General features: G+C 44.1%; 1 protein-coding gene across 1 annotated transcript; it reads right to left on the bottom strand.

Moving 5' to 3' along the window:
• Nucleotides 1-7,152: 7,152 nt before the first annotated feature.
• LOC108758929 (leucine-rich repeat-containing protein 24) lies at nucleotides 7,153-10,935 on the bottom strand. The gene has a single exon (XM_018504172.1). It carries the CDS (start codon nucleotides 9,857-9,859, stop codon nucleotides 7,952-7,954), a length of 1,908 nt encoding a protein of 635 aa, XP_018359674.1. The 5' UTR covers nucleotides 9,860-10,935; the 3' UTR covers nucleotides 7,153-7,951.
• Between the last annotated feature and the right edge of the window lie 233 nt (nucleotides 10,936-11,168).

Genomic DNA, 11,168 nt, shown 5'->3' with positions numbered 1-11,168 from the left:
ATGTAAAATTGATAGAGAGGGATTAGAAAACTCAGGTTGTTGTATATACGAATATATACGAATGTCTATTCTCTCCCAGTAATAAGGATGACGTATAACGGATGTGTTTTACCGCACGGGTTATTAACGGAGCCAACAACCTGTAGCGAGGATCTTTCGCAGGACTCGCGTGTTCGAGCCGCTCGTTGGAGCGGACGTTAAAGAGTTACTCATTAATGTTATTACTAGCGTTAACACGGAGCACATAGCCGGTTACTAGTCGCCGCAACGCGGTTTGTAACACTCGGTCTAATTGTACAAAGTGCAGCTTTTAAGGCCGAGGTCTGGGGGGGGGGGGGGGGGGGGGGGGGGAGGGAGTCTTTCTTCGTGCTCAGGATTGCCAGATTTTTCCTTTCGAAATACAGAAACATACATAGATCACGTAAAGACGGAAAAAAAGCTTGTATTTTGTAAATGGGAGCGTCACTCTCTTTTCTATTTTTCATATGTTCTTTGTCTTAATTTTTTTATTTTTCTCATTTAAAAACGTAATTACATACGAGATTTTAGAAGAAAAATTGGATTTCTAAATTTGTAATATAACGTCGTTATTTTCGACGTCTTGAAATCTGGGACAGCTATGTAAAAATCTCTGGCAATTCTGTTCATACCTGAGTACTTGTATCAGAAATTCATTCATTTAATTCCATTCAAAAATACATCGCACCTTCGTGAACGTTATTTATGTAACAACTGGATATTTATAAATAGATGTTAGATATTTTTCCGGATATCTGTATATTTCTTTTTATAACAAATCGGAAAGAACGTCATGTATCATGAACGAAATTAACTCTTGACCCGTGATTACACATCTGGCAGTTATATGTATGTGTTTAAAATCGATTTCGTATCTTAAGACGCGATTTTTAAGTACTTTAAAACGCAAGTCGTTCTAAGTGTTTTTAAAAAAGACTAAGATATATCTTATTTTAAAATTTAATACCCTTTTGCTTTTAATTTCTGTTTGTCCACATCTCCACTAATTAAGTAAAAAGAGAGAATGTCGGATTAGAAGTTAATCTCGCTACTTCAATCGGGTACAAAATTAACGTGGCGCACTATTAGAATGTAACGACATTTAATTTACCGCGCATACTTGGAAATTGTAGAAAACACTTATCACTCACACCTGCTTGTATGTACGAAGTCACTGCGAATAAATATCTTCTCTTTTATCTATCGTGTCCATCTCTGCTTCATATCATTATTATCAGGTGCTGTAAATAATTCATGATCGATTTTCTTGTATTACTTCGCTTATTCATCATGAAAGTCCTCGTACATTATTGTCTATGTACAAAACGAATCCAGCAAAATTAACACTTTGTCTTTCAATCCCTTTTCTTCCTGCCTCTCTCTCTCTCTCTCTCTCTCTCTCTCTTTCACTCTCACGCATGCACTTGTCCTGTTACCGCTTTAATTTAAAATACTTCTCGGTCGATTGGTAGATACTACGATTTATTGCTGCCAATTGTTAAGACAGATAGTACTCGTTTGTTACTCCACGGTACAACAACGGGAAATACCATTGAATGCTGTATTTATATTCTGACAATAATGAGTCGTAACAACTGATGCGAACTTTGGCCTAGATAATAAAGCTATACGGCCAATCTCGGCCACATCAATAAGAAACATTAAAATATTATAACAATTTTATAAACTCTAGTTAAAAATATTTACGATATGGGATACACATATATTAGCTATAAAATTCATCTGGTTTACTTTATATCTTTCTTTTTTAAGGGCTCGGAATACGTCGTCTTGCGCCCAAAATATTCTAAATCCGTCGCTGCGTAACATTACGTTAATACGCTTATGATACCGAAAGTACGAAAGCTCGAGGTGTGTAAATTTTTACGAAGAAACCGAGCGTCGAACGTCGCGGTCACGAAAGCATATTTTCACGCTAGGAGCGAAGGACGAGCTCCTCCCAGCGAGCGAAATTACCTTAAGAAGTAAGAAAATATGTGCACAGGGTTGTTTACGCTCGTCTCGTATAGCTCCTCATTTCTCGGTAGTGTTTCATATATATTTTCTCGTAAAAATATGCAAACACGTAACCGCGTTCGCGATACAGTTACAAAAATTATAATGACTGGCGTCATCTTGCCTATTGTAGAAAAAAGATAAGTCACTTGGACGTGTTTAAATTAAAAACATCTTCCCCTTACGAATCGAATAATATTGACGATAACGAAATTTTCGTCTACAAATTAATTTAATTGAGCTTTATATTGTCAAAATTTGGATTAAAAGCTTAATTATATATTAAAAGTTAAATTAGCTTTATATAGTTAATGTTTATTCATATTTCATTAGCGTTAAATATATTTTAATTTATTCTAAGCTGTTGTTGTCAAACACAGTATTAAATTAATCGATGGTAAATTATAGAAAATGTTATAATGAAACTTTAATGTTATCGTGTGCAAAATAGCACGTGGAAATGTTGAACATAATTTGAATAAATTATTCGATAAGTTATTGTCATTAACAAATATAAAATCGCCTATAGGACAAACATTCGTGTATACGACGATAGTTTTGTTTCACGCAATATCGCATGCCACGCATCAACAATTATTTATTTTTCGGAAGAATTCCGGAAAATAAAGAATCTTTATACCGAGAGTCGAATGTACATCAGTAATTCAGGAAAGAGCAAATCAATGGCCAAATCAATGTAAGATGAAATAGCATTATTCCGAGTGTACTTGCTAAGTTTTATTATTGAGACATTTTTAGAGCGCAAAACTTTCAAGGGAGCCAATGAGGATCACTCTTAGTTCTATGATCATCCTTACTGAAAATGATCCTCGCAGAATGGAATTCCGAATCAAATGTCAAAGTTCGGAGTATTTGTCATTTGTCTGCATGTGATATATTACGTATTTTATCATATATTAATTCTTTATAATCTCTATCGTGCTCCAGTTTCATAAATAATCAGTATTTCCTCATGACGATATTACGTTCGTGTAATTTCCCAGCGAGCTGATTCGTTAGATTACTTTATCCAACACATTTTTTCAAGATTTTCATTAAATAACGTGTGTAAATTGTGATATCGCGTGATCGATACACACCCCGAAAATTCGCACTTTGATTTTGACAGTAAATCGCAATTAATATCGCGTTTCTCCGATTGGTATAGCTCGCATTGAGTTTTGCACAGGTTCTAGACCATTTCACATGCCTTATAGTCGCTAGATAGACAACGAGTGTTATCACTGCGTATATTGAACCGGCATGTGGCGTTGTGGCACTCGGTTGTGTGCCACGTCGATCGAGAGGTATAAAAAAAAAACTCGTGGAAATCAGATATAAAGACTCACTTGCACGCAACAGTTGACTCTCGACTGCTTTGAGCGATCGACATGCCGGTCGATATGCATGAGAACGCTCGAAAACACATTTTAAACCGATAGATAATAGAGTTGTGTGGCAAAAAAAGAACGTGACATTTTCATTAGTTCGCGATTTTACAAAATGTAAGAGCCACACGATTTTAAGATGAGCGACTCCACGTTCGAAAGTTAACACGCAACGACGTCCGCAAAGGAAAATTCGCGAGCTTGTATACCGTACAATTTTTTGTTAACATCGCACATATAAGCAAAACTGCGTATATGTAAAAGTACGAAACGAAATTTTTTCGAGGACGAATTCGGTTCGTGTAGATTAACGAGCGGATCGCTATACGAACGATAGGTAGGATTGAGTAACGGCGCGTTCTTCAAATAGAAATTGTTACAAAACAAAAATTTCCGAGAGAAATAAAAAAAAGAGAAGAAACAGGAACCGATTATTCGTAATCCGTTTGCTCGGATAAAATAGCAATTAAAATAGTAGACAAACAAATAAATGATGAGAAAAACAGTACTCCGTGAATTACGTGATGAAACATTCTAAAAATGGGTCGCTAGCTTCACGGGGGGATCGTCTCGTCTTCTTTACACGCATGTACCAACATCGACCCAGATCCGTGTGAGAAGAATGGTAGCCGAACGACGGTCGAGTTCGTTTCAAAGTAACGTAACTGTTGTCACTTGCTTTACATTCCTATGAACTTTTCTCTCGTCACTTAAGACCGGTTAATTACCACGACTTTTAATTACGCGCAACGAAAGATAGAAATTATCAGACAGAGAAGTACCGCGATCCCCCTGTAACTTATTCTCGGAATATTCAGTACAATCGTATCAGGGCTCGTGTAGTCAACGTTATTCACTTATATGTCGCGCGCGTATATGTCATCTATATTCGTCCCCCTTTTCTCTAGATATAAGAATTAATGCAAAGTCCAAGTGGTTCAGTTCTGTGTGTACACGCGACATGTCGTCCGGAGTGGCCGTGGGCGCTATTTCCGGAACGCTGTTTTTTTTTATTTTTTTTTTATTTTCGATATGACGGATACGGCTTCGAGATCATTGAGCAGAGAAAAACCGGTCGTTCCACACGTTACGCTACAGAACAATCGGTGATAAACGCAAAGCGCCAAATCGCGCGCGCGCGCTCCCTCAGCCGCGTGCTTTTTCGACGAACGGAAAACGCGTACGCGCAAACACGAATACACACGCATCTACACTCATCCACATGTACATACACGTCAACATACGCACACGAGTACACGCTTATATACGGCATACAAAATGAATGCACGTCGTCACACTTTAAATGGCGATCGAACGAAACTCGCGACTGGCGTTTTGACTTATCGTCAGATCGAGTTAATTTACCTCCCTTAGGGGTAGAAAGGTGTCTCCAAGACAAATTGATGTCTAGAGAAATGATTCGTAACTTCGATTAAACTGTCCGTTGCCACAATATCGTAAATCTTTTTCGTTGCAAATATATTAAAGAAAATATTGTTTTTTTATTTTTTTTCTCAGAAAAAGACAGCATGTCAAATTCACGCATACATGATGCATAATCAATAAACTATAAAATAAAAAGCAGTTTGCTTGAAATTGTAAAATTTATATAAAAGTATTATTAAGCACCACTTTCGACCAAACATGACCTTTTTTGCTTATTTGTATTGAATATTTTTCAGTCGATTTTCTTTCACTTAATATTATTTATAAAATAAAACTATCTATTAAAATAAAAATCTATAAAAGAAAAATATCCAATAAAAATCAATTTATGAAGTAAAAGATAATACATTGTTACCAGAGTTTTTCTATTGCTGCGAAGATTTTATAACGTTTTTTATAACTGTAGATTGTCTGTTGTTTACTGATAAATGTCCGATGGTTTTCTCTAAATTAATCGTTCAACATGAGATGCAAAAATACCCCTGTAGAAGCATAATAATCCGACTTGACAGTACGATTCATTCGAATGCATGGATCGACAGAGCCTCACTTACGTAAGATGCCAACGTCAGGCATAAGCCAACCAATCAATCGCGAAATCCAGCTTTAGTGATTGAGCAATAGTATACATTCGCTCGCGATTGGTTTAGGGACTTATCACAGTCTTATGGAATTGATTCTAGTGGCTTGCATGTGCAAAAAGACAACGATCAAGGCCTGCATATACTCTGGATTCATTGTCACAACACACGTGCTAGCAAATGACACTCCACTAATATTGAAAAAGCCTTAATATCAGACATCATTAATATTATTGATCGGCACCATTATGTATAATATTTGTTGTATAAATTCAATATGAGATACATATCTTTAACACTGATAAATATCAAAATAAACAGCAAAATTGTTACGCCACGATATATCAATAATTACTAGTAAATTGAATATTAAATAAAATATAAGAAATTCAATCAAGCCGTATTCCGAATAAAATGAGAATCGAAAAATAAATTTGTATCGGATAAAAGCGTAGCGAATTTCATACAGAATACTCGAGAAAAATTGGTACTACTCGCCAAGAGACCGCGATTGCGATCGAATCAGAGAACGTGCGGTCGTAAGTATGGATCCAGAGCAGCATCCGGCCGCCATATCCCTAGCTCGATCGTTTTCGCGAGGCTTCGTCTCGGACACGAGAGCCACTCGGACCAGCCACTCGAAGCAACAATATAGGCTCGCTGGTCCGTAATCGTGAGAGTTTGTCGACCGAAGCTTCGAGGGAATAACCCGATGTTGACTCAACGAGACTACCCTCGTGTATTCTCCTAATTGAGATCGCGCCATTTTGCCAGCGCGAGTTTCTCGTCCCGCCGAATAAATAATTCCGTGAATCCGTTCGCATTTCTGTTATTTTTTTTCCTTTTTCTCTTTCCCTCTTCCACCGAATTGACTAGAAAAAATCCGCGAGAGATACTTGGTAGCTTAAGCATCGTTTCTCGCTTCCTATGCAATTCTACGCGCCAGCCTCATCGCCGGAAACGTGTACTGCCAGTCTCCGTGCTCACCGTTTATCGTCTTAAGGGGAGCTACCTAATGCATTTTTTATCCAGGAGATTTCAGCCTCCCAACTGACTCAAACCGCTTTGGCTTAGCCATTATACAAATGTATTACCCGTCGATATTGTGCTGCACAACCGCCCAGACAATGACGTGGTTGGCGTAGCGTATCGTCATCACTTCCCTCGTCCCTGGCTTGGTGCACGTCGTGTCAGTCGTGTGTATGCATTTCCTGTATGCACTCCGTATGCGCGAGACATCGCCTTGCGATCGACTTTCATTGCCGCATTACACAGAATGTTTCCAGAGGAAAGGCCAATATTTTGAAAGACAATAATGTCAATCGTTGCGAGTATAAGAGAATCTTAATGAATATATACCTAAATTTGCATTCTCGAGTTTGTGGTGAGATTCTCACGAGATCACCAAGTGAACTTGAAAATACGTATGATTGAAGATGCGTATTCGATCGTAAAATTTTATTATCAATCGCGATATTTACGTATTCTTAAATACAAACTTTCGTGAGTAGCTTCAGAGACGTTATTCAGGACGTACATACTCATATCACTCGCAACGACAAACGTCGTCATCTTTCATACGTCGACCACTTTTTTCGGAACAACCTGTACAGGTTAACATTGTCGATATCGAACACTGGAGGCAACCCTCGTGACACAAGTACAAATGGAACCGAACGTCTACCAATTGATTGCACCACACGCACCGAGCACAAGGACATCTCTAACTGTGTCACTAATTGCCGTCGACCGCCTCAAAGAGATCGCACCACTACAAACGTTCGTTTGCAAGAGTTCGTTTACGATTGGGCATCGATGATGGTTCTTAAATTCGGAAGAGCCCAATCGTCATTTTTGCTATTCGCTTAAACTCATGATTCGTGTTAATTTACTAAGACAGTCGACCACGTAAGTCATTCGAGCGAAACTTCATGCACGACGCAAACGATTCTCGGTGGCCACGATGTCAATCTCTTGCAGTAACGATCCACGCGTTCATCGACCTCTCGAAAGCTCCTTGCATACGCCTAGCGATTCGATGCGCGTACTTTAGTTATGGCAGTCTTTAGAGGTGAGCTGTGCGTTGTTCACGTCTTGTCTATGGTTCAATTGTACCTTCCCCGATTGCAAGGTGCTATCGCTCTTGCTGATTTGGATGGTATCAAGTTGAATATGAAACTGTATAATGTCGTATCTTCCATCACTGTACGTAAACGCGATTGCGAGCGTAACGCTTTCATCCAGCTGTGAAGAGTAGTCTGTGCACAACAATAATGATGCGTTAGCTTTGATCATTGTCACACTGACGCGATCACACTTAAACGCGAGATTCGTCCGGCACATTTTATTCCTGTTCACTACCGCCCGCCCGGCACTCGTGAGGACAACTCTTTTTTTTTCTTCTCCTTCATTCTTCCCTTAGCAGTCGGTGTCGTCCTCCTGGTGCCGTCTACGTAGCTCCAGATAACGGTGCCGGGCATCGCAGTAATGAAGTAGCGGTACCTAGACGTCGGTACCGGTGCCCTCCTGATAACCCTCATCGGGCGAGCTGCGCGTGGATCCCAGGACGCGTTTCAGCGCCGAGACCGGCGGCAGCACCGGGACGCCCTTTTGCCAGACTCTCATCTGCTTCGCGCCGGGTGGAAATTGCTCGACGACCGGCGCGACCACCGCGAGCTGCTCCTTCGACGGGTACACGTTCGCCGAGACGGCGGACGTCCTGCCGCAGCTGTCCCTCGCCTCCCACAGGCAGCTGGTGTAGAGCATTTTACCGGCGTCGTCTAGCGCTTCGACGCGGCCGTAATCGGCGACGCCGTAAGGCGTGATGTCCTCGGTGGAGCCGCGCCGAGTGTCCCTGATGAGATCCGGATTATCGATCGGCATCAAGGACGTCGTCGACGAGAAACACCCGGCACCCGGCATCGCCGCCACCACGGGCTGATTCTGGTCGTCGAAACGGCTGATTGTGCTGTACTCGTTCTCCTGCATTACGGCCGCGTGCGGTCTCTGCACGTAGCTCAGATGCAGCGACGCGGGTGGCTTGGACTCTAGGGCGAACGACGTCGTCTCGATCTCCTCGTGTTTCCTGCGAGTGGTCGAGGTTGCGGACGGTGGATTGTTGTCACCACCGCCGCCGCCGCTACCATTACCGACACCGTCACTGGACGCCGCTTCCATCGGCGCCGACGACTTTACGTCCTTTAGCGGCATTTTCCGCAAGCGAATGAATAACACGAGAATGATGAGTAGGATGAAGAGTATGAGCACCACCAACGCGGCGGATATCCCCGCGATCTGGCCCGAGCCTAAAGTCGACATGCCCGCCGTCCTTAGAGACACGTGCAGGGTGAAATTTGCCTCAACGGAGCCAGCGGGGTTCTCGGCGACGCAGTAGAACTCGCTGGAGTCCGCCTCCTGCGCGTTAGTGAGAATGAGAGTGCTCCGCTTCCTAAATTGGCCCTCCTCGAAGATGAGGATCTTTTGGTAGCTGCTGAAAGCCGAGTGATTGGTCAACAACCGGCCGTTCCAGTACCACTTGACGTCTGCTGGTGGTACCGCGCTCACGCGACACACGATACTAGCGTTCTCGCCGATGGTGGCCTCGGCATAACGGCTGGCTATCAGCAAAATCGGCCGGCAGGCAAAGTCGTCGATACCGAGGTCGGTGAAGGCACGATCGAGCAACTGCTGGGGCCCGTGACATACGGGTGCCACAATGGTCGGTAGATTGTGCTTTACCAGCCACATCTTCATCTCACGTAGATGACAATCGCAGATCCACGGATTTTCGTGCAGCTCGATGCTAGTGAGCTTATTAAGCGGCTCGAAGGTGCCCGGGTGCAGGGTGGACAGTTCATTGTTGCTCAGCTTGAGACTCTCGAGCATTTCCAGTCCGCGGAAACCTTTGGCCTCGATCTCGACGAGCTGCGTGTGCGACAAATCGAGCTTCACTAGATTCGGCGTGTTCTTAAACGCGTGCGAGCGAATTCGCTTAAGCGGATTGTACGCGAGCACCAAATCGCGCAGGAATGGCGTGTCGGTGAAGCTCAAACTCGGCACCGCGGCCAGCATATTGTTGCTGAGATCGAGCTCCACGAGATTCGTCAAGCCGGCCAATGCCTCGCTATCGATCCGATCGATACGACACTCACGCAAGTAGAGACGCTGCAGATTCGTTAGTCGCACGTGTATAAATATGTTGTTTGGCAGGTGACAGATGTTGTTGCCGCTCATGTCCAGCACCTGGGTCTCCGGATCGATCCACTCCGGTATGCTGGTCAGGTCGCGATTCACGCACTCCACCGTGCGCTTCCCGCTCTTCCACTTGCACGAGCACTTGTCGGCACAATTGTCGCTGGCTGCCACACCGAGTACCGTCACCGCGTACAACAGAAACACCGAAACCCCCATGATGGATCGTTATTGTCGTCGTCGTCGTCGTCGTCGTCGTCGTAGCGAACTTTGGTCGTCCCACGACTCGATTCGCAACTCTTCTTTTTCTCTTTCTCTCTGTACCTTGCTTTCCCGACGACACTCGGGATTCGCGCACGTCGTTTCAACGACGGCCGAGAAGCGTCTCCCGCACAGGGAAGCCTCTGGGGAGCGATCTTACGCCCATCCTCCTCCTTTCCGTGTACTCGTACTTGTACGTTCCTTCCTTTCTTCCTCTCTGCACCTTCCTTCCTCCTAACCGTTCTCTTCCTTACGATTCCCCTTTTACTGGCTGCACTGCTCCTTTCGTACACCTCGAAATTTATACGCCCGCTCCAGAATCCTCACTGCGCACCGTAGCGAACTACAAGGGGAAACGAAATTGAACGGACCCGTTTCGTCCATTCGCAAATCCTTCCCCAACGCTCCTTATCCTTACGATGTTCACGTACTCGTTACGTTCCTTCGCCTTCGCTCTGCGCGAGCAGCGCGCGCTCCGTTCGACGAGCCCAAACCACCGAGGACGTCCCTTCGGATTTTCGATCAGCCACTTCGTCGAGTATCCATTGGCGGCGTCACACGTGCGCACACGCGACCAGCACATACGACGTCACTACTAGACAGACGAACAAGGCGGACAAGCTCTCGTCATCGTTATCCTCCTCCTCGTCGTCGTTCTTACGTAAATCTATGTCCACCAACGTGCACCACTCGCGTCGTCGCCGACGAGAAGCACCTCGACGCCTCCGCCACGCCGTATCGACTGTAACCGCACCACTACCACCAGCGACGACACCACCACCGCTACCACCAGGCCACCACCGCTACCACTCACATCACCGTCCGCCGCCGCCGCTACTACGGAAGCACCCCTGATACCCGAATTCTCACGATGTGCCCCGTCGTGCTAGCCGAGCGTAACGTTGTCCTCCTCGTTGTGCGGGGGCCAACGTACGAGGGTTCGCGAGTGTCTCCCCTATAGTGTACTCCTTGTCTCTGTCTCTGTCTTTCTTTCTCTTTTTCTCTCTTTCTTCTACTCGCTATGTCTGTCGACGTCTCTCTCTCTCTCTTTCTCTCTCCCTCCCTCTTTCTATCTCTCTTCCTCTCTTTTTTTTCTTTACGTTTCTATCTATCACATTTACGCGCGCGCGCGTTCCCTTACTTGAAGGAAAAAAACGGCGACGGCGACACCAGCGACGTTCGGCGTCGTCGTTGTTGAAATGCGAGACTGCGAGACTGCGAAACTCCCGGCTGCGAAACAGAGAGACACCCTCTCGCACGGCTTTCC

This window comes from Trachymyrmex cornetzi, unplaced genomic scaffold, assembly GCF_001594075.2.
Source record: "Trachymyrmex cornetzi isolate Tcor2-1 unplaced genomic scaffold, Tcor1.1 scaffold16, whole genome shotgun sequence".
In the NCBI taxonomy this organism is placed as follows: Eukaryota; Metazoa; Arthropoda; class Insecta; order Hymenoptera; family Formicidae; genus Trachymyrmex; species Trachymyrmex cornetzi.
Note: the sequence above shows the minus strand (reverse complement) of the source record. Positions and strands in the feature narration are given on the sequence as shown.